The following is a 24,595-nucleotide window of genomic DNA, read 5'->3' as shown; positions in this document are numbered from 1 at the left end:
ACTGGTGTTTTCTTTTGAGTTTTTTGTTGTGTTTAATCACTTCAAATATTGTTGCCATATATCATTATTGCAACTGTGGCTTTCCCTGCCCGTATATCACTGGCGCTGGTCCAAACAGAAACACTGTGTATGTGTCTTCTATACTGTGCAACTGTGTGTTAAGGTGTTTTGTTTTGAGTTGCCTGTCCAGTTTCCATTCAGTATGGTATATACAAAGGATCAGTGAGTGTTTATTGTGCTGAACTATGCAAAAACAGAATCATGTGTAGAATGTCGACTTGAATTCTTATTAAAATTTCCCGTGTGCATGTTCCCAATGATTTGACTGTACACAGATTAGTGAAGAAATTTCAAGACACTGGATCAATGTTATACAAATGAAAGACTTGGGAACTTAGTGTTTTAACTGAAAATAAATTAGACAACTTAGGAGAGGCCTTGGAAAGAAGTCCCAGGAAATCTTTGCACCATTTGGCACTTCAGACTGGTGTGTCAAGAGCATCTGCTCACAGAGCTGTGTACAAACTGAAATTGAAACCATACAAAATAATGATAGTGCATCAACTGAGGAACTCAGATACTGTTGCTCGATGTCATTTTTGCAACTGGCTCTTACAGTCTGTCCACGAAGAGAATGTTGATCCTGAGATGCTTTTTCTTCTGATGAAACATAGCTGCATTTGTCAGGGTATGTAAATTCTCAGAAAAGTCAATGCTGGAGCTCCAAAAGTCCTCATTAATTACATCAACGACCTCTGCATGATGTGAAAACAGGAGTTTGGTGTGCAATTAGTGCAAGATGAATTAGTGGACAAATCTTTTTCCATGAAACAATATGTTCTGACATGTATGTGAACCATACACTGCATGTGTTGTTTTGGCAACTAGTACCTAGCGAAAAGATGTACAGTTATTTAATGCAGGATAACACAAGACCACACATTGCCAGTGCTTCTATGACAGCAAGACAAAGTGTTTTTGGTGATAGGATAGTTGACTGGCCTCCTCGTTCTCCAGATCTAAATCCGTGTGATTTTTATTTTTGGTGACTGTTAAAAGACAAGGTGTATGTAACCAATTACCACATACTCAAAGAGTTTGAAGACAAGGTTTGGCGAGTTGTTTCCTAGATTTCAGCATCCAAAATTCATTGAGTGCTTGGAACACCTATGGTGAACAAGGGTAAGCTTAAGTTAATCAGATGGCAAAGCCATTTATGCTGAAGTGAGGGGAAGTGTGTGTGCAGCCAACTACCTGCAGATTAGTGTCAGAGAGCCAGGCACATCAGTGGATGCAGTGGCGGTGGCTGGTGGCCCATATAGTGTGGAACTCTTTCACATAATTTTAGTCTGTGGGAAGGTAACATGTAACGTTCCCTGCATCTAGTCTCGTACTGATGTGAAAAGCAGTTTCCCTCAGAAAGTTATAGCTTTCTCTTTGTGAAAATGAGCCTCTCATATATCACACATGCTTGAAATGGACATTAGATTTAGCTTTTCAGATAGAGCTTTGCAGTATTGTTTCTTTTTGGCTTGGATCATCATTTTTTGTAGTCTAAATGCTTTGAGCAGATTAGTTTTCTTGGACCCCCAGAAAAGCATGGTGTACTTAACTACTGAAACAAAATATAGATAAAATACAGTTTTTTGCAGCTAAATCTGTGATACTACATAAGACAATCATGACACACACAAGACTGTTCAGTCAATTCAATCTGCTGTCTACATGGTAACTCCACAACATAAATTTATTTTCTAACATGCCAAGGAATTTGACACAGCTTGCAATGTCTAGTTTTTTGTCCATATAGCTTATTTCACTTATACGTTGTGCTGATTGTTTTGTGGAGAAATGAACAATTTCTGTTTTTGCAAAGTTTAATTTCAACTTATTATTTTGAACCCATGTCTCCACTTCCCCAAGTGTCTCTTCAATATGGTGGATTAAGTCTTTGTTGGTTTTATAGCAATCATTTGCATAAATAATGGTATCTACTGAACCTGGAATGGCATTTCATTGATGTGATAGACAAATAGTAGTGGTACTGACATTGAACCTTGCGGAACATCTAATTGTGTGTGTTTCCAGACAGAAAGGAATTTCTTGCCTCTGTTGTTAGTAAATACTTTTTGTTTTCTGTTTGTCAAGTATGATTAAGTCACTGATTTTAGTTGATATTGATGCAACTCTTTTAGTAGCTCTGATTTCCAGCATTCTTTTCATATGTATTTCCTCTTCCAGTCCCAATTGGTTGGAGTTGAAAATAAATTTCTTACTGAACTGTTTACCTCATCTACAAATTTTGGTCCAATTCCGCAGTTTGCTGTGGATCGTCAAGTTAACACTTTGTTTGAAATTTTGTTATCTTTAATCTTGCAATCCTTTAGTACTGTTTGAAGTTATGCAACCTTCCACTGCTCCCTTGAAATCACTGCAATGTATGTCACATGCAATTTAATGTGCATATCGTAGTAAGCTAGTATCATGCACACCCTGTAGAACGTATCGAGCATCCTTGAAACTCACAAACACCAGTTTTTGTAACAAGTTCCATGCAATGCTTTTCAAATGTAAGTTCTTCATTAGATGACCAAAATTCTATCTGATTCCATGGTTTACTGAGGAATGAACTAGTATGTAAGAGCCTCCTTACCTGTTAGTTCTACAAAATCTGGTGCCTCGTTGTAGGCTGGAAGTTTATTGAGAAGACCAATATTTTCAGTTTTAAGCCAATGTTCATTTAGACGTATTACCTTTGCTGACTGTTTCATGCTGTCTAACAGAATTTGCATGTCATAAAGCTTGCTGTTCAGATACAGTGTTCAAATACATAATGAAATTACTACTGCATGTATTATCAGGTGAAGAATCCTTAAAATTAGTTTGGTTACATGGTAAAGGAACGTCCACCTGTGCAATGAATACTTGTTCAGTATTGTTAATGTTGGGCCAAATCTGCTTCGAATTTGCCCTTTTTCATTAGTTTTCCTACATGTGACCACTCAGTTTGTTTTGCAGCTGCTTACTTGTATTATTTTGCCATCAGCCTTATTTGTATCTGAGTTTCTTCTTCCCAGATTGATGCAGGTGTTGGCCATGCATTTGTCATAACTGCTGACATCGAGACGTCTTATGTTTTTGAACTTTGAATAAAAATATTGAAGTTATTCATTAGTTCATCGAATTTCACTATTTACACAAGACCAGTCTGCCATATCAAATCTCATAGGTAGTTCACCAATATCACATTTGTAATTCTTTTTTGACTTTGCTAATCATGTTTTTGATTTTCACTCTGGGTTTGAGAACAGCTAATACACTCATCATGTCTTTAACAGAGTTTGATACAAAGTTTGAAACATTGCATGCATGGCTGTCCCTGAATATTTGGATGTTTACTCCATGATGCATTTGTTTTTGTATTGCTGCAGAACTGTTCTTTGCAGATTTCATAGGCCTATCTGTTTTTAAGGATCCACTTTTGTACGTGATTTTTAACACAGCCATGCTGTTTTCTACTCCCATGGATGCAGACTTTTTACTGGTTACATTTTTAATATGTATTGACTGTTGTTCCTTGTGTACTATCATCATACAGTTCTTTTTTTCTAAATTGTCCTTTCCTACCCTTTTAGGTGTAGCGCATTTCTTAATTACATATGAGCTTAGAGTATCGAAACAGTTATTTTCATTGACTTTTAATAGTATTACTGTTCCCCAGAATTTTGCATCTGTGTTCTCAAGCAGCACATTTTATTTGTAACACTTCAATATCACTTCGTAACAGTTATTGAATACTAAGTGTAAGTTTGTACTTAACAATTTGTCAGTCGTTTATTGCAGAATGATTTTTGACAATTATGCAAACTTTTTCATTGTTACAGTCAGAATATCATAGACAAACAGCCAAAAAATACAAATATTTATTATCAAGTTAGCTTCCTTCTACATTTGAAGAAATATGTTATTGTCAAATGGGTTGCCTAAGTTCTGGGGCTAGGAATACTGTTAGATGCAGGACAGAATCAGATCACAAAATATCTTACATGGAAATTTTTGTTTTAGACTGTAAGCTAACTCTCAGAGAAAACTTAATGTGAATACTGAAATGACAGAAATAAGGATCGAGGAAGTGGTAGCCATTTGGAATAAACATGGTTCATCCATGTAAAATGAACTAGAAAAATGGCAAAATGCATCTCACCAATGTCAATTTCCATGAAATTTGGTACAAATGGTTTATTTAGATATACAGTGGCTAGCTTAAAATTTCATACCTCTATCTTAAAGTGATCCAGAATGATAGAAGCCAGATTATCAGCCTAAAATACTAAAGAAAATTAATCTGCTGCTCTCACAAATTCAATAAATAATTTTAAATTCATTTAATTTCTCCTAAAATTGAAGTAGGCAAGATTTGAAATTACTACTCTTATGTAAAATTTTCTGCAGAATCAGATTTGTTGTAATCACATAATAAAGGGTCATTTGAGCCTTCAAAATATAACTATTACTTTCTTTTAAATGTCCACAATTTAGATTACGTACTGCTTTGTGCTGACTGTCGTTACAGTGTCTCTATAGTCTGGCCAGTATCATTGGAAAGAGAAAAATATTTACTTTAAAACAGACTTTCAAAAATATTTGGGGAAATAACAACTACACTAGCACTCATAAAAAAACAATATCTAGGGCATATTAACAAATTATTCCACATTATCACACAGAAAACAAAATTTAGTCAAAATAATACCTGCATTTATATGGGCAGGAATAGAAATTTATTTAACTGATTACCTAAAAATACATTCAATAAGTAGTGCTCCACATTTAAAAAAAAAAAAAAAAAAAAAAAAAAAAAAAAAGCCTTTACCATACATAGACAGACGCCCTTGTTGGTGCTTCACATTTGATGTTTGTTCTGTGCGCCGGTAAAGTTTTGAACCATTCTGGCAGATGCACAGTCATAATACAGTGTCAGAGTGGCGTCTACATACAACTCACGTTACAAGGAATGTGCTGTTATTGAATTCTTGTGCACAGAAAAAGAAACCGTGCTGAATATCCTCAAATGTTTGTGTGTAGTGTATGGCGATGCTGCAGTTGATAGAGGTACAGTTGGGCGATGGATAAAGGAAGTTACAACCTGAGGAAATGCAGAAATAGAGGTCCACGATCAGCCACGCTCAGGGTGTCCTGTCACAGCCACTGCTCCAGACATGCTGAATCGTGCACCTACAGACTTCCATCTCTTTGGGCCGATTGAAGATTCTCTGTGGGGAACACACTTTGAAGATGATTAGAGGGTCAGTCATGCAGCGAAAACATGGCTGTGCCTACAGGACAAGGGCTTTTACCAGCAGGGAATATATGATCTTCCACAATGTTGGCATACGGCCATAGAACGTGGCTGAGACTATGTAGAAAAATATGACATGGACAAGACATGTTGATGTATGTTGTTGCCAAATTCTGACTCTTAACAGTAAGTATGTCCTGAGAAAAAAATGTGGGGCATTACATATTGAATGAGCCTTATAGTTTAAACTACAAAGTAGCTGGTTTTTGGAAAGAATCCTTTTTTGAGCTAAAATACGCATATAATGCCTGACCAAAAAAGAGAAGCATTTACAAAGTGAGGATTGAGAGTATATGTTGATGCTATTACAATTATTACAAAATTGAGTAAAATTTACAAAGAACTTTGCAATATGGGCCCACTTATCAGTATGACTTTGACCCTCTCTACCTGAGATGTATACCATGAGGAAGGGCGTCATAGAACCTTTGTGTCCTCTTCTGAGGCTCTTGGATGGAACTGATGTCCGAGCTGGTTCCATGCACGTTCTATTGGAGACAGCTCTGGGGATCCTGTTGGTCACTGGAATACCTCAGTATCATGCAGACACTTCAGAGATGCATGCTATGTGAGGGTGAGTATTGTCCTGTTGAATAATGACACCATGATATTGCTGCAGTAGAGGTACCAATTGGGGACGCAAGATGTACATGATGTACTATTGCAGAGTCAGCATTCCCTCAATCTCTACCAGCCATGACCTGACATCTACCAGATGGCTTGACTCACCATGACACCAGGAGTAACACTGTTGCACCTCTCCGAAACATTAGAAGAATGGGACCTCCCCAGTTCACTATCATACTCACTGACAGTGGTCATCTGTTGTACTATGGAACCACAGTTCATCACTGAACATAAATGAAGCACCATTCTTGAGCAGTCAGTGCTTCCTAGACATGACACCACTGTAAATTCAGCTATTTGTGTTGTGGTGTTAGCAGCAGCGTATGCAGGGGACACTAAGTCCCAAGTGTGGCTGCTGCTATTGTGCGACCAATGGTGAGATCACACAGAATGTTGCACAGGGTCCACTGCTTGTCCTTGTATGGCAGACACAAATGTGAATCAGTTACAGTGTGCTTGGTGCACAATATGGTGATCCTCCCTTGTGGTAGTCAGATGGGGTTGACTGGAACCTTGGGATTGAGTATGCCTGCCCTAACATTCCCAAGCAATCAAACATCAGGTCACACTTACATCTGAATGCCTCTCAAATATCTGTGATGCACAATTTGATCTGCCACCCAAATGGAAACCCGCAGTGAAGCTCCTTTCAAACTGTGTCAGGTACTGGTAATGATTTCTCACATAACAACACACACACACACACACAGTGATAATTCAACAGCTAATTTAGTTTTCCTTTATACACCTTATCAGGTGTGGTAGCAATGTTAAATATGAAAAACAGTTATGCACACCTGTGGCCATTCTACCTGTTGCAGAGTATTGCAGCTCTATTCATTAACATACCCAACAATGTTGTGTACCCGTGAGATGTAGAGATCTGATCATGTCTTTCAGATGCTAGTACAAAATTTTATTTGCACCAAACAATTTATTTCTGAGCATGGTACATTACACAAACTAAAGATCATATAAACCAATATAGTCACAAGAGATTAAAGAGGTGAAACTCTCAATGCACAATAAAATACAGCTTCCTGCTACTTGCAATGAGACAGCTGATGCCAAAGAAATGATCAACAAACTCAATAAATTATTCCAAACTGTAGTAAAGTAACTGTAAAGAAAGAGTTAAATAAAGATGGGTTAGAGCCTGTTAGTCAGATCTCCAAGTACCTCTAAAATACTTATGTTTATTTATTTGCATAGGCATCAAAGATTATGATTCAAATGCCATTGTTGTTCTACATTATTTTGAGTTATTGATATAAGGTAACAAAACTGCAATGCAAGCACACAAGCGAGAATGTAAGGCCATAAAAGTAGGTATACAGTTAAAATGTGTCTAATTTGTGATAAAAATTGTAAGATCACATGTTTTCCACTGAAAATTCAGAAAGTGAGTATGAAAGTTTCTTTCTCAGAACTAATTTTGGTTGCCTTTTGAAGATATTTCCATCATGTACACATAAGTCTTTTGGCAGTTTGTTAAACCAGATTTGACTACTGGCGTATGGGCTGTGGTCTGTTATTTTCAGGCCAGCCGGTGTGGCCGAGCAGTTGTAGGCACTTCAGTCTGGAACCACGCGACCGCTATGGTCGCAGGTTCGAATCCTGCCTCGGGCATGGATGTGTGTGATGTCCTTAGGTTAGTTAGGTTTAAGTAGTTCTAAGGTCTAGGGGACTGATAACCTCAGATGTTAAGTCCCATAGTGCTCAGAGCCATTTGAACCATTTTTTGTTATTTTCAGATTAGTTCTTTGCCTAAAGTAGTAATTTTTATTTCTAGTATTGCGGTCATGTATTCATTGCATTTTCGAATCTTTTTGATGATGGGAAAAAAAACTACCATATATAAATACAAGGAATATACTGTAGGGTACTTAAGTTGCACAAAAACATCTCTGCAAGAATCATGAGGATATAAGGATCTAAGCCATGCATTATTCTAATTGCCTTCTTATGCAGCAACATTAATCTTTTGTGGTGTGTATCTGCACCAGAGTCTTATAATTCAGTACCATAATTTATTAATTGATGCATTGTTCCATAGCAAACAGTTTTGATAGTAGGGTTTGTAACTATTTTTGATAGGTGACTGAGTAGATATAATCCACTATTAATCATCTCACATACAAAATTAATATTATTTGAACATTGCAAGTTTCCATCTAAGTGTAGGTGTAAGAATTTGCAGCTCTCAGTGTCCCTTGCTTCAGTTCCACATATATTATTTATAGAGGTATGGTTAGAGTTAACAGTCTTGAATGATAATAATTGTGATTCATTAATATTTACATTTAGATCTTGTTCTTGAAAATACTTAACTATATTTATTACTCTATCCATTGCAGAAGATGCAAGTTCAAGGTATTTTTACCAAAAAACAGCAGAGACGTGTCATCTTCATAACTCATTATTTTGTAGTTTTGTGACTGGGTGACAGATTCACATAGACTAAGAGGAGGAAGGGGCCAAGAATTGACCACTGGAGTACTTCTTGTTTTATTGTTTCACTAGAAGTTTGGGAGATTATAATTCGGTCATTAATGTGATAGGTTAGCTTCATGCACTGCTTCTGGTTCAACAGGTACCAGGTTAGCAGTAGTGCTGATAAATATTTTAAGCTATATGTCTGAAGTTTCTTTACTAAATAGGTCATGTTTAACTGAATCAAATTCTTTAGTACGATCAAGGAATATGCCTGTTTGCCAAATTTCCTTCACCTATTGCTATGATGGTGCTATGGTTTTTCTGAAACCATGGTGTGTTTCAATGAATAGATTATTTTTTTCGAAATAATCACTGAATTGTGAAAGCAAAAAGTATTAAAAAATTTCCCTGAATACGGGAGTAATGAAATTGGCCTTAGTTTTCAACCTGTTTTTTGGATCTGTTCTTATATACCAGTTTATCTAAGCTCATTTTGAATGAGTGTAGGTAGGTATTTTCCCTAATACAGCAGTTAATGAGATAAGTTAAGTAATTCTTTGTGACACTTCTTAACTTGTGCATCTGATATCTCATTCCAGGAGGCTGAGAGTCTGGTCTTTAATGTGTTGATTCTTTGATTTAATTCAAGTTTACTTACAGTTCTGAATTTAAAGTTTATACTTAGGGATGAACTTTAAATTCAGAACTGTAAGTAAAAGTGAATTAAATCAGAGAAATACTTTGGGATTGTCCGCAGCTCATGGTCTCACGGTAGCATTCTCCTTTCCCGAGCACGGGATCCCGGGTTCGATTCCCGGCGGGGTCAGGTATTTTCACCTGCTTCGAGATGACTGGGTGTTGTGTCATCTTCATCATCATCATTCATCCACATTACAATCAGAGGAAGGCAATGGCAAACCACTTCCACTAGGACCTTGAGTAGTACGGTGGTGCGGGTCTCCTACATTGTTCCCCTACCCTCTGTCAAGGAGTATGGGACTTCATCATCATCATCGTCACTTTGGGATGAGCAAACATTTATCTGACTTTTGGTCAACAGGTTGAGTTAGAATAACACATGTAATGATGAAATATTTATGAAAAACGTGCCAGAGTGTTCTTGGCTGTTCTATTAATTTTCCCTCATGCAATATGCTTATTTGTTTCATATTCACATTTGATGATGCTTTCTGGTATTGATTAATGAGCTCACATTGTCAGATTTAATGACTGAATCACTATGAACCTTTTCCCTGAAATTCTAAATGTCTGCCTTAAACATTCTCATGACTTTGCATTACCTTTCTTTGAGATTGATAACCTTTTTATGTTTATAAAGTAAGAAGAGGCCATGAACATTCTGCTTGAGTTTAATCAGACTACTGGGTAATTTCAGCCTTGGATTCATTCTGTGTACTGGAGTTCCTTTTGACATCTTTCACTGGGCAACAATGATTATAATGTATCAGAATTGTTTCATAGAATTCATCCCATCTATTGTTTGAGCCTTCTGCCTTATAAACACTATTCCATTCCTCCTGGGTTAGTTTACATTTGAGGCAGTTTGCATTGTGATCATACAGGACTTGTTTCTGTTCAGTAACATTTGTTGCTTCTGCAGAGTTTATACCTATGTACTAAACAGTCACAATAATGGTCATTGCTGTGCTTAGTGGCATGTTTACTGATTATGAAAGAATCTATCCTGCTGAATGTGTAGTCGGTCACTCTTGTATCAGTGTGCACTATGTTTACAAGGTTGTATAAAATCAATATTTCTGACAGCCTCAAGTTAATCATGTTGTTCGAGTTTGCATTAATATTCAGGGCCCCAAGTATACTGAGATTACTGGGACCACTCAGGCTAGCTGCTGAGCAGAGTCTATTAAAATTCCTATTACCTTGAGCTTTGTGCAACTTATATCCTTTCCCTTCAGTTAAAGAGTAATTGCAGTAATTTCTAGATTTATTTCGCCACTGTGTTTGACCAGGAATGATGTCTTCACAGTGATCAGTGCCTCTTGAACAAATATAACCACCCACCATCTACAGTACCTATTAGCAAGAATATAACCTTTTAATTTACAAAATGTTAATTCCTCAGGTTTAAGATGATGTTGAGTAATCACAATGACATAGGAGCCACGTTCAGTCAAAAAAGGTGACAAGAGATCTAGTTTATTTCTGAGGTACTGAATATTTATGTTCATTCGTTTCAGGACTTGTTTCCTATCTGATACATTACAGAACTGTTCAGATGAACTTGGCTCTTGCAAAAAACCTTGTTTACACTAATAAACATATTAATACTTTTGTTCTACCCTAGTTCTTTGGTTGGTGTGAAAGACTGAGGGCTTATTTATTTGTTTATTATGTGTACTAGTTTGGATTATCCCTTTTTGGTCATGTGAAGGTCATGGGTAGTAAAAAAATGACCTAAGATAGTAAAACATGACCTGTCAAATATGCTTACATCTACTAATTTAACATTAGAGAACTTAATACAAAACCTTTTAAGATTATTATTTTTCTATCAATTTCCTTGTTCACACATGATCACTCTGGTAAATCATGTGTCTTGCTATGATTAATTACAATAATATTTGTGCTGATTAGAAGAACAAATTGTCTTAGAACATTCTGTAACAATGTAATTGCATTATTGCAATGTATGTTGTAGACTCACCACAAATACGTCCGCCCCGGTAGCTGAGTGGTCAGCGTGACAGACTGTCAATCCTAAGGGCCCGGGTTCGATTCCCGGCTGGGTCGGAGATTTTCTCCGCTCAGGGACTGGGTGTTGTGTTGTCCTAATCATCATCATTTCATCCCCATCGACGCGCAGGTCGCTGAAGTGGCGTCAAATCGAAAGACCTGCACCAGGCGAACGGTCTACCCGACGGGAGGCCCTAGCCACACGACATTTCCATTTTTACCACAAATACAATTGTATCATGTTTATCATGTTTCTTACTCACGAAACGTCCAGTTACATACATGACATGCACACCAGGTTTTATGATGCCCATTACATAGTGTGTCAAATTTATTTTAAGTAATTCTAGAGTTAGTCACTTACTGCGGCTATCACCAGTGATTCCTCTTTTCTTTCTGCTCACTTTACTTGCCTTAGAATTACTAATTACACTAGACACTTCACTTATATTTCTTTTCACATGTTTGCACATTGTTTTACCTCATAATTGCTGCATAGATCATTCAGAATTACTGCTAGAGATTATTAAATTTTCTGCTTGTACAATATGAGACTCACGAGTGGCTGATTGACATGGATTTATTTCTTATTTCTCATGCAGTTTTTTTAGTTCATCCTGCAAAACTCTTATAATTGAAATAATGTGTAGGTTTTCCTTTATGATACTATCGATCATCTTAGCTGCCTCACAAGTACACATTTCTGACTATGATTGCTGCTTTTTGTTTACAATCTACACAATTCCACACTGTCGCATAGTTATTGTCACTTCTCACTGAAAGATCCATCTTTCCACACTGACATTTTTGATTACACTGAACACAGACTAAGCAGGATTTAGCAGTTTTTGTGCACATTTTGTAACATTATTTTCATAACATTATTTTCACAAAACACTAAATTCAAAACATCTGCAGCTGACAACATTGTACCAGAGTCCCCATAACGTTCAAAAAGGTCTGCCAGCAATGTATGCTGATGTCTCTTCAAGTAAACAACAAGTAAAGTGGAATGAATTCATTCTGGAAACACCTACAGCCTCCGACTAAGCCATATCTCTGCAGGAGTGCTTCTCCCACCAGGTATGCATGAGAACTTCTGTGAGGTTAAGAAGGTTGGCGATGAGCTACAGACAGGTGTAGAGCTAGGTGGGTGGGTTGTGAGTCATGCTTGGGCAACTCAGTCTGTAGACGAATGGCCCGTGAAAGGCAGAAGTCCTAGGTTAAAGTCCTGGTCTGACAAACCATTTTAACCTGCGAGGAAGTCTCAGTAAGTAAAGTAATCACAAAAATTATTCGATTGCCAAACAACAGCATCTTTTTGGTGTATTAAGCTTTATTGTGTGGAGTGCTAACAGCTTGTGTTGATTTGTTGAGATACCTATGGATTAAATTTGTTATTAATGTCTTACTTAGACTTACTTAAATATGAGATAGATTAAAGGTGGCAATGTCAGTATTTGCCATATGTTCCTTTCCTTGGCAATTCTGTGGAGAACATCCTTATTCCTTACCTTATCAGTCCACCTACCTTTCAACATTCTTTTATAGCACTACATCCCACATCACATCTGTTGCAATTTCCCCAGTTCATGTCTCACTAATGTACAATGCTGTGCTCCAAATGTGCATTCTCAGAAATTTCCTCTTCAAATTGAGACATATGTTTGATGCCAGCAAACTTCTCTTGACCAGGAATATCCTTTTTGCCAGTGTTAGTCTGCTTTTTATGCCCTCCTTGCTCTCTCCATCATGGGTTATTTTGCTGCCTACATAGCAGAATTCCTTAATTTCATCTGTTTCGGATGTTAAGTTTCTCCTGTAGTCCTTCTTCAGTTTCACTGAGGATAATAAGGTCATCAGTGAATCTTATCATTGATAGAATCTGTTCGCCTGCTTAGCTGAGTGGTAATGTGCTTGCTTCTCATGCAGCGGGCCTGGGTTGGATTCCCAGCTGGGTCTGAGATTTTCTCTGCTCGTGGACTGGGTGTTGTGTTGTCCTCCTCATCATTTCATCCTCATCACCGGCACACAAGTTGCCCAGTGTGGTGTTCTTCTGTAATAAGACTTGCACTTGGTGACCGAACTTCCCCAGATGGAGCCTCCTGGCCAACAGTGCCATATGAACATTTCATTTCATTGATAGACTAACTCTGAATTTTAATCCCACTCTTGAAGCTTTCTTTTATTTATGTAATTGATTCTTCAGTGTATAGATTGAACATAGGGATGAAAGACTATACCCCTACCTTGCACCCTTTTTAATCTGAGCACTTCGTTCTTGGTCTTCCAGTTTTATTGTTCCCTCTTGGTTCTTGTACATTTTGTGTGTTATCCATCTTTGTCTGTAACTGATTTTCTCAGAATTTTAAACATCTTGCACCATTTTACATTATCAAACACTTTTACCAGTTCGACAAATCCAATGAACATGTCTAGATTTTTTTTTTTTAATTTTCTTTTCTTTTTTTTCCAGTCTTGCTGTCATTATCAGCTGCAACATCAGAACTACATCTCTGTAGCCTTTATCTTTCCGAAAGCCAAAGTGATCATCGTCTGATAAATCCTCAGTTTTTCCCCCATTCTTCTGTATATCATTCTTTTCAGCAATTTGGAAGCTTGAGCTGTTAAGCTGATCACGTGATGATTCTCACACTTGTTGACTCTTGCTATCTTTGGAATTTTGTAGATGATGTTCTTCTGAAACTCTTGATAGTATATCACCAGTCTCATACATTCCATACAGCAATGTCACTTCCCGCAATGATTTTAGAAATTCCAATAGAATGTTATCTGTCCCTTCTATCTTATTTGATCTTAAGTGGTCCAAACCTCTTTTAAATTCTGATTCTAGTACTGAATCCACTCTCTCTTCCCCATCGATTCCTGTTTATTCTTTTGTCATGTCATTAGATAAGTATTCTCCCATGTAGATGCCTTCAGTGTGCTCTTTTCATCTATCTACTCTCTCCTCTGCATTTAACAGTGGAATTCTCATTGCACTCCTAATGTTACTACCCTTGCTTTTAATTTCACCAAGAGTTGTTTGCAGCCATTTCATTGTAGTTTCTCTGCACTTTCTATTTATTTTGTTCCTAAGTGGTTTGTATTTTGGTATTCCTGAACTTCCTTGAATCTTTTTCTACTTACTTCTTTTGTTGATCAACTGAAGTATTTCTTTTATTATCCATGGTTTCTTTACAGTTACAGTTCTTTCCAACTTCTGTGATTGCCCTTTTTAGAAATGTCCATTCCTCTTTAACTGAATTGTCTGCTGAGCTGTTAATTTTCACAGTATCTATAGCATCAGAGAATTCCAGATGTGTCTTCTTTCCTTGAAACTTTTGTATCCCACTTCCTTGCACATTGAATCTTCCTGACTAGTCTCTTAGGTTTTAGGCCACTCTTCATCACTACTAAATTTTGATCTGGGTAAGTCTTACAATACAGTATCTGATTTCAAAATCTCTGCCTGGCCATGATGTAATCCAACTGAAATCTTCCTGTATCTCCTAGCCTTTTCCAAGTATACCTCCTCCTCTTGTGATTCTTGAACAGAGTATATGTTACATCTAACTGACATTTATTGCAGAACTCCACTCTCATTCCTACTACCAAGCCCATATACTCATCTAACCCTTTTCTACTCCCTCCCATACAAACACATTCCATTCGCCCCATGACTATTAGATTTTCATATCTCTTTCAACACTAAATTAGCTGTTGAGTATCCTCATATACTTTGTCTATCTCTTCATCCTGTACTTGTGACATCAGCATACCTGAACTATTGTTGTTGGTGTTGGTTTGCTGTTGCTTCTGATGAGAACAATCATATCACTAAACTGTTCACAGTAATTCACTCTCTGGTTACCTTCTTGGCATCTAAATAAGTAAAATAAAGAAATTATCCACCCATTGGAAGAATGACTGAATCTTTTGGTCTAAGCTAATAGACAGGTGTTGCTACTTCATTGAAGGCAAGCCTAACTGTGAAAGTAGTGTGGTCATTTACCAGCTGCGCTGCAACTTTTACACAGACTATCACATGACCAAACCACCAACCAGCTGTCCACCTGAATGAATAGCCACTTCCAGATTGTGACTAAGTGAGTGGAATTGATCACCCAGTGGCAGAACATGGTGCTCCTCACAACATGCTCAGTCACAATGGCTATTTCACATCCTGTGTCAGGTGGATCCTCCTCCCTAATACCAGCTTTTCTGAATTAGTTAGACAGGAATCATCCTTACAACAATTCCCTTGGCAGTACTACCCTGCCCCACACCTGCCTCCACCCTGTCACTATGCTCCTGATTCGCACCATCAATCTACACTTACACTTCCTTCCTGCAGACTTGTTTTTCTTCTGTTCTAACATCCCCTCATCCAGTCCCACTCCTCTGATTCATTGTGTACCATCTACAAATCTCTTTCCTTGTACCATGGTGAACATATGGGAACCTCATTGATATCCTGTCCCCTTGCTAGCTCTTCCTCCCAGCCTTCAGCTACCCTTTTTTTCCACTCCTTCCTCCTCCTCCTCCTCCTCCTCCTCCTCCTCCTCACCACTTCCTTTCTCCTTCCACCCACTCTACGTGTCACAACCCCTCTCCCATGGTGAACTGCAGTGCTAGCACACAATGTAGAAGGTAGCCATTCAGTTTTGTGTGTGTGTGTGTATGTGCGTGTGTGTGTGTGTGTGAGTGTGTGTGGTATCACTTTAGCTCTGTTGATAATTAAACACTCTATCTATTAAAAAATAAATTATTCTAATTAGCCACACTTTCAACAATTTTTTTATTATCTAGACTCAATAATTAAAAGCTACATGACTAGTAGCAGTACTAATTGCAAGCTGGGCCCTATTATCATCTATCATAAATTACAGTTGTTGATAAATGTATAAGTCATTGTGTTGGTATCGAGACAGGTGTTAACAGTAGAGAAGAACAGCTTTTAACATATTTGAGGAAGCACCAGCTTGTTTCAAAGACCAAACATCCAGAAAATGTTACTATGGTGATGTATACGTTGACTTTTTCCGCATCCATGAAGTTTCTTCCTCAGAATAAAATGAATGAATGAGGCTGCTTGCAAATGTGGATTACTCTAAAGGAATGATTCATTCAATGACATTTAATGGAGCGTAAACATTTCACATAGCTACCACAATATGACTATAGATTTATTCAGTGTCAAGAAGATGGTGAATAACAAAATAATTTCACATACTTCATGGGTAGCTGCTGCAGCATGATATGATCTTTTAACTTACTAATTGACCACTCTGTTAAGGTGTTGTTCTAGATAATGATAATGAAAATCCTCAAGGAATATAAACACAATTGCAGACGTGTCAATTTAGATACAGAAAACAAAAAGTAACATTAAGAAACATTAACAACTCATAATTTCAATAACTGTTCACAGCAAATTTTCTTTTTTTCATTGTGTTAACATTGTATTAGAAATACCTTTTGGATAACTCAGTAATGAAAAATGTCTTTGAAAATTTTATGAATTTCAACATGACATTTTTCCTTACTGCAATTTTTACTATTCAGTTTCAGTGAACCAAAAAAGAGTTTTGGTTATGAGATGTAGAGATCACAAACTTTTTAATAATAAAAAAATATATATATATTCTGAAATCTTTCTTTATTTTTTCCAGAGCAACGACTGAGTGCACTTCTTGTTGCTGTAATGGTGGGTATGTCAGTTTTAATGGCGCCACTTCTTAGGTTGGTGCCTATGTCAGTTCTTTTTGGAGTATTTCTGTACATGGGAATCTCATCTACAAGTGGTATTCAGTTTTTTGAGCGACTTAAACTCTTCTTCATGCCAGTCAAACACCATCCACAAGTGGCATACGTGCGAAGGGTGAGATATGAAATTTTAAATGTCTAGATTCATTTATTGACTGATTCTTTCTTTTTAAGAAGAGTATGTTTTGCATTATTAACACATTGATTTCAGCTTGTAATTTGTTTCAGGTTCGCACCATGAAAATGCACTTATTCACAATCATCCAGCTATTGTGCTTAGCAGTACTGTGGATTGTCAAGTCCACTGAGGCCTCACTGGCATTTCCATTTTTCCTCATACTCATGGTTCCTCTGAGGGCACAGCTTAGGTTTCTGTTTTCACCAGCTGAGCTGAGAGCTGTAAGTAATTTTGTGGATATTTCAACTTACAGTGTGTAATTATATAAATGAGGCATGAATATGTCAGGTTCAGTTAGAATTTGTATAAAGAAATCTTAATATGTGACACTATAACTGCTACTCATGCATAATAACAGACACATACAGACATTGATGTTGTAGCCGAGAAGCATTCACCAATGCATAAGAAATATCTCACCAATGGTCTTGTCGCAGTGGTAACACTGCTTCCCGTCAGATTACCGAACTTAAGCACTGTCGGGCTGGGCTAGCACTTGGATGGGTGACCATCCGGTCTGCCGAACACTGTTGGCAATCGGGGTTAACTCAGTCCTTGTGAGGCAAACTGAGGAGCTACTTGATTGAGAAGCAGTGGCTCCGGTCTTGTAAACTGACATATGGCTGGGAGAGCAGTGTGCTGACCACATGCTCCTCTGTATCCACATCCAGTGATGCCTCTGGGTTGAGGACGACACAGTGGCCGGGTGGTACCGTTGGGCCTTCATGGCCCTTTCATGCAGAGTTTAGTTTAGTGTAAGAAATATCTCCTATAATTGTCAGCATTTTATCACCTGTTGTTTTGAGTATTGTTGTAATGAAATTCAGTAGAAGTATCTGCTGTAGATATGGTATGATTTCATCTTTTTGCAGCTCCTATGAATATCAAAAATACCTGGAATTTGCAGGGTCCAAGCTTGACAACAATGCCCAGTGGTAACCCAAACCATCACAACTCTTGTTCTTCCAGTATGCAATTCAATGCTTCTAATTGTGTGCTGTAGTGCGGCACATATGATATTTCCACATAATGCATACACAGGAATTTCTGGAATTCCAGATAACATATGATTCACACTGTCACATTACCATCACTTTGTCTTTCTGTATCAAATCATTCTGTATTATGGCAAACATTTATACAGTATGTGCGGTAACTTTATCTACATTTCAGCATATAATAAATGCCAGCAGGTCATAGAAACAGGCAGTGCCATAATTGCATCAGTAATCTGCTACTGACAAAGTACTGGAACAGAAGCAGTTGGTTTCTAGATGTTTAGGGAAGGCAAGTCACAAAGTTTTTATATCACCTCACCTTAATTAATTGTTTGTAGGTACATGTACTCATTTCCGATAAACATTGAAATCCCCATTTGGTAGTACCATAGCAAACTGCTAGAGATGCCAAAACAAAATGGTGCCATTCTCTTGATAAAGTAGAGTATCATGTGGTAATTAATTTTCAGTAGCAGCAAAAATGCTGCAATTGTGTCACTTGTGCTGGTTTTTATGTGTTTCTGGGTGTTCCAGAACCTGCAACTAACAAAAAATTGACTGCAGTACTTTATTTGTTCAAGATGATAATTAAAACTTTATGACTACTGAAGGGGCAAGACCAATGCATCATGCAGCCTCGCAGGCACTCAGCGGCCAACGCGGCACTACGTTTTCGATTTGTTTCAAATTTTTGCATCCTTGAGCCCCCGTTCACCAGATGTACGTCTAGCGATTGGCGGCGACGCAACAGATCAGACTTTTTTAATAATTATAGTACAAGGTTACATCACCAGTTACAGTTACATTCTCAGCAAGTAGGGTGAGTGGTGCAGTGATAGGCTGGCGAGGCCCAAACTGGTGATCGAGAGAAATATTTTATAGACTTCAGTTACACATCTCATCATTGACAGTGGGAGGCAGTCATGCCCCACTCTGCTGCAGTAGACTGGCGATGGCCAGCTGGCAGCTTGGCTTCTACCCCAGCAAGAGGTAACACACCAGTGCCCAACATTTGTGACATCATGCCAAGTAGTGGTCAGTGGTCTGTCAGTGAGCCAAGGCCCTGACATCAGCACCACATTCCTTCTTCTTGCTGTGAATGCATTCTACCGTTGAGCACCTGAACCCAGGCAGCTCTCACCCAGCTTGCATTCACTGTGGAGACAAGGGACGATTACTGTGCCTTGTACATGACCTGCTGCCCTCTCGAAGGAGTCTAGTGGTGGCATGCATGTCCTGCAGGTCAGCAGTGCTGTGGCACTGAGACCCACTGGGGAGACAGTGCAGGAGGCAGCTAGCCCAGCCCAGTCTCAAACCCATGGCTACAGGTGATTGTGCCCAGTCGTCTCATCATCTAGCATGGCCCTAGTGGCCAGCCGGAGTGGCCGTGCGGTTCTTGGCGCTACAGTCTGGAACCAAGCGTCCGCTACGGTCACAGGTTCGAATCCTGCCTCGGGCATGGATGTGTGTGATGTCCTTAGGTTAGTTAGGTTTAAGTAGTTCTAAGTTCTAGGTGACTGATGACCTCAGAAGTTAAGTCGCATAGTGCTCAGAGCCATGGCCCTAGTGTCATGATGCTGCTGGACTCTGAATGAACCTGCCTCAAAATTCACAGCTATTTGTATGGCTCTGGGGTGAATTTTTTGCACTATTACCCAGTCCTTGGTCATTTAGGTCATAACATGGTTCTTTCTGTGGTATGGTGACACTGCTCTGTCTACTTTGACCATTACTGCTGTGTGGCGCATGTTTTTCTGAGCACAGCTGGCCCATCCCTTGGAGTATTGCCCAGGATTAGTTCCCTACTGTGGCTACTTGCACCATTGATTTTAACGTAAGTGACACTCACCCAGATTATACCAGACTGCCCCTTTAAACACTATACATTTACTACACTACATTTTACAGCCGCTTCCCATCTTCCTTAAGCTATGCAAATTCATTCTCCATCTTGCTTAGGGGATCCAGTATGCCGGAACCTGGATTACCTATGCACTGCATTTCTGAGCTGCTCATCATCTTGGATAAATAAAAGCTTTACAAAGCAGAATCAGAGTCACTCTCAAGCTGGGAATTGCAACACTCGAGGTTACAGTTGCCTGTCATGTACCATCTTGATATGTTCAATGTGCTGCATTAGTTGCTCTGCAGTAATCCACCCCTCCTGTGCCCCTACCATCCGACTAAGAGGATGAACTAGACTTGGAATTATTGAAGAGAGTAAGGTTTTGCGCAGGCAACATCTCTAAGAGTTCATCTGGCCAATAGAGCTCTGGTTGGGTTATATTTAAATGAGTAACTCCTTCCATTGTTGCTGGTAAATGAAACATGGGTCCCATAATATGACACATAGTTCCATTAATCGACAACCCATTGCCTCTAAAATCGAACTGCCTTGTACCCATGAGTTTTCCTTGTCTATAGCAACGTGCCACCACTATTATATTGTTGCACACTGCTATACCAAATGTAGATCCACTATCTGGAAGTAGGGCTTGGATTACATCATGTCCTTTCACATCGACTGTCTATCTTGCAGCTGAACAATTGTATGGCACATGTATTTCCTCTCAACTGGATCTCACTAGTAGGAGATATGGTGACCACTCTGTTTTAGCGTTGCTGTACCTCACTCTTGATCATTACCATACACCGATCCCCATCTTCTGCTATCAGCAACACACAATCCTCTTTTATCTGCACAAGCCTTACTGTATAGGTGTGCACTGTGTAATACCTAAATAATGCATGCTTGTAACCACCACTAACAACTGCAGTGACAAATACAAGTGTGCACTATATGTTTTTACTTCCACCATTGCACATGGTAGTAGGAAGGCACGTTCTGACTGTTAGGTTCTGCTACTAATTGTAGTTCTGGCAATAATTCTTTCTGCACTTTCTTCAGCCTCTTCAGATATTGCTCGGGTGACACTAGGATGAGACTCAGTTACTCGTGTAGTGCCTGATGAACGGCTTCCTGCAAGCTCGCTAGCTCTACTCTTGCATCTCAGGCACTATCTCCAAGTGACTGCAACAATCTTATTAGTGTTATTCTTGCATCTAATACCTTCATATGTGCTTGAATGACCTCTAAATCCTGGCTTAGAGTGCTAGCTGACACTCTAGCATAATCTGTTACCTCTTTACTTTGTTGTCGAAACATGCGTGTGTTGTTCAGCATCCTGCTCTCCAAACTTACAATCCATGAGGAATGCCAGATTTCCTTCTATCAGTTCTCTTGTGGCTTCTGCTGTTTTGTCATTTTGGTTGCATCCAATGTCCCAAACACTGTGTTTAGCATCCTTTTCTTGCATCTGTCTATCCTCTTTTTTTCTCCTCTGCAATTCATGCTGTACTACTACTCCTATACTTCCTGCTTCTGCTCCTTCAACCATGCATACACCATGAGCAGTGTCTTGTGCTCCCCAGAGTACTCCATTTCTAGTTGCTAATTCTTGACAACCTGAAAATACCTCTTCCAACCTGCTTATTTAATTATGTAGTTCCCAAACATTAAACATCGAATTTAATGTCCACTCCTAACCAGACAGCATCACACCCTGCTGCCTGGGAAACAAATCTCCTCTGTCCAGATTGTGATCTTGCAGCATCCCTACTCTGCCTCAGGAAAAAAGGTACAGCACCATCGAGACTAGCATTCTTCCTTCCTTGCCCTCGCCGAACAGCAACCTGAGGCGGGGACTACTATCATCCCCCCTGCCTCCAGAAACCCACTCTCTCCAATCAGCATATCTCACACAAAAATTAGAGATAATCCTTACCCTGACATTAACGTATAATACTACACATAATTTCTGTATAATCTATACAACTCAGGAAAAACAAGATTGCAAGAATCTTTAAGAAACAAAATATTTTGGCTGCCTCCTCAGCCTAAACAAATTGGGTATGTGAGGTCCAAAGTTCTCCTTCTCCTGTTGCTTTTTCTTCTACTCCTTATGTTTTGCTCTTCTCTTTGGTTCTAATGATATTCCCCCTGGAATCGACTCTGGCACATCCTTGAATGAGTGTAAGCATCCAGCGTGTACAGTCATCAACCTTGTTGGCAACTGTGTCATCAAAACACATGTGATGTGGATTCAATCATTTGGTATGGGCCCTGGTACCATGTCACAAACGTTTTTGTCTTCCATTACTGAGTATATAGACTTGACAACATCACCCACAGGCCCACCTTGTATTGAGATAATGTTCCTGTACAATTTACTGCCTCCTCTTGGAGGCAGTGCCATAGCATTCATTTGTTGAACCCTTTAGCAAACCTCCGTCACAATTCTCATACACACTCAGACTGACTCTCTGCTCCTGTTTCCTTTCTGTTTCATCATAACATATGATGGTGGCATCTTTTTACCAAACACCACTACAAATGGTCACAATCCTGTGCCGATGTGTTCATGTCCTAATCAACATGGTGGGAGTTAACATCCTTCCACTTGACTGAGGATGAAGTGGACTATTTTTAAATTTTTTTCCCTCTCAACAACTGACACAGTTCTTTCATAAAGTCTGACATTAAGTTCCCATAGCTTGGCTGGTAAAGCCACTCGCAGTCCTAATCTAGTCTCCCTATGTAACAACCCACCACACACAGTGAACTGTTACTGCTTGCTGTCCTGCTTACACTGTGCTGCTTGCCACTCAGCAACTTCTTCACCTAGTGCTTGTATTGCCACTACCTTCCTATTTAGTTTGTTGGCATTCAAAGCAGCATTGTTGCTACTTTAAACTTCCTCCTGTACAGGCAATATTGGAAGTATGGTACTCCATAGAACTGGCTAAGCATCTTCCTCTATGTTGTAGAATAATTCGTCTCAGCTCCACTCAGTTATTTTGATGCATAAGCAATAGGGTGTTCTTCTCCATTGACCTCCTGGCTCAAAATTCATGTGAGAGCATGGTTCAACCCATCACATGGTAATATAAATTCTTACTGAAAATCCAGAAATGCCAACACAGGGCTCAAAATTAATACTTCCTTTAATTCCTCAATTGCTACTTGACACTTCTCAGACCACACAAATTTGATACCCTTTTTCAGTAATTGTGTAAGTGGTCATGCTGCATCCATGAATCCTCTCACGAATTGTCTACAATAATTTTCAAGGCCCAGGAATGATTGTACCTTTTTACTTGTCCCTGGTACTGAAAATTTTCACACCATCTGTATTAACCATCGATAATTCCTCACACCATACTTAACTAATTACATGACCCAAGTAACTTACTTGTTCCAATGCAAAATGGCACTTCTAAGTACTTAGTGTCAAATGTGCTTCCTGTAACCTCTTGAACATTTACCTCAGTGTCTGCCTAAGTTCCTGCATATCCTTTGAAAAAAGAATTATGTCCCCAAAATACACTAAACATTGATGATGTTTAGTCCTTTCAACACCCCGTCTAACAATTGCTGAACTGTTGCTGGTGAACTCTTTAAATGATATTGCGTTCTCCTATACTGATAATTTCCCCTAGGTACTGAAAATGCAGTCTTTCATGTATGTTCTGGAGTCACGTTTAGCTGATGGAACTCTCTCCTCAGGTCCATTGTCGAGAAATACTGGCACCACACAAGATTATCGTGACTTCTGTGATGTTTGGAATGAGTTGGGCATCTATTGTTGTCTTACTATTCTAATAGCAATAGTTGCAACAGAACTGATAATTCATTGAGCCAACTATAGAGTTTTTCAGTATGATTACAGTTCCTGCCCTCAGAGACTACTACTCTCTTCTATTACACTGCTAGCTAACTGCTGATTGATAAATTCTTTTAAAATTGGCTGCAGAGACTGCGGTGTTCTTTACGGCCTCCGGCACACTGAAGCTTCATTAGCTGTAGGAATCCTGTCTCGCATCACGATCGTTGCAGGCAATGGCCCCCACGGAAAGAAATGAGTCTTGAAACTCGTAAGAACAGTTCTTCCATTGGTTCCCTCTCTGTTCCCCTCAAATGCTTAAGTTTCTCATGCAATGCACTCTTAGTTGCATCCTGTGCCTTTTCATAGATTACACCTCCTGTGCAGCAATTTCCTCTTTTCCTCATGTGATTATGTTGATTTTTCTGGCATGATAAATGTTGATGCTCTTCATGGGTATGCAGCTGAATTTCATCATACTAACGACACGATATTTCAACAGTCCAGCTGGCCACCATCTTCAGGTGAGACTGCAGGTGCACAGTCATGCCAGAACTAAGGTAACATGAGATATGGCTGCTGTGTCTGATGTTACCTCAGTTCTGGCATGATTGTGCACCTTCAATGTCATGAAGATGGCAGCCAGTTGAACTGTTGAATTATCGTGTCATCAGGACAATGAAATCTGGCCACATGCCCCTGAAGAGCATCAAATCTTCATCTTCCAGAATTTCTAACATTACCACTAACATTCCATTTAAAAACTTAATCTTCTCGGCACAAAAATTATCTGCACTGACAGGTATTACCTGGCCTCCGTCCCTTTTCTGTATGTGTACAGAACTTCGTC

At 38.9% G+C, this 24,595-nt stretch overlaps 1 protein-coding gene across 2 annotated transcripts in view; it reads left to right on the top strand.

Moving 5' to 3' along the window:
• Positions 1–24,595, top strand: part of LOC126259317 (band 3 anion transport protein) — a 782,039-nt gene that overhangs the window by 744,239 nt on the left and 13,205 nt on the right. For both annotated transcript variants that reach the window (XM_049955995.1, XM_049955996.1), the window contains exons 23-24: positions 16,813–17,021; positions 17,135–17,305. In XM_049955995.1, coding sequence (XP_049811952.1) covers positions 16,813–17,021; positions 17,135–17,305 — 380 coding nt within the window. The remainder of the gene's footprint in view (positions 1–16,812; positions 17,022–17,134; positions 17,306–24,595) is intronic.

The sequence above is a fragment of the Schistocerca nitens genome, chromosome 5, assembly GCF_023898315.1.
Source record: "Schistocerca nitens isolate TAMUIC-IGC-003100 chromosome 5, iqSchNite1.1, whole genome shotgun sequence".
NCBI lineage: Eukaryota > Metazoa > Arthropoda > Insecta > Orthoptera > Acrididae > Schistocerca > Schistocerca nitens.
The sequence above is the reverse complement of the archived record's forward strand: the minus strand, read 5'-3'. Positions and strand labels throughout refer to the sequence as shown.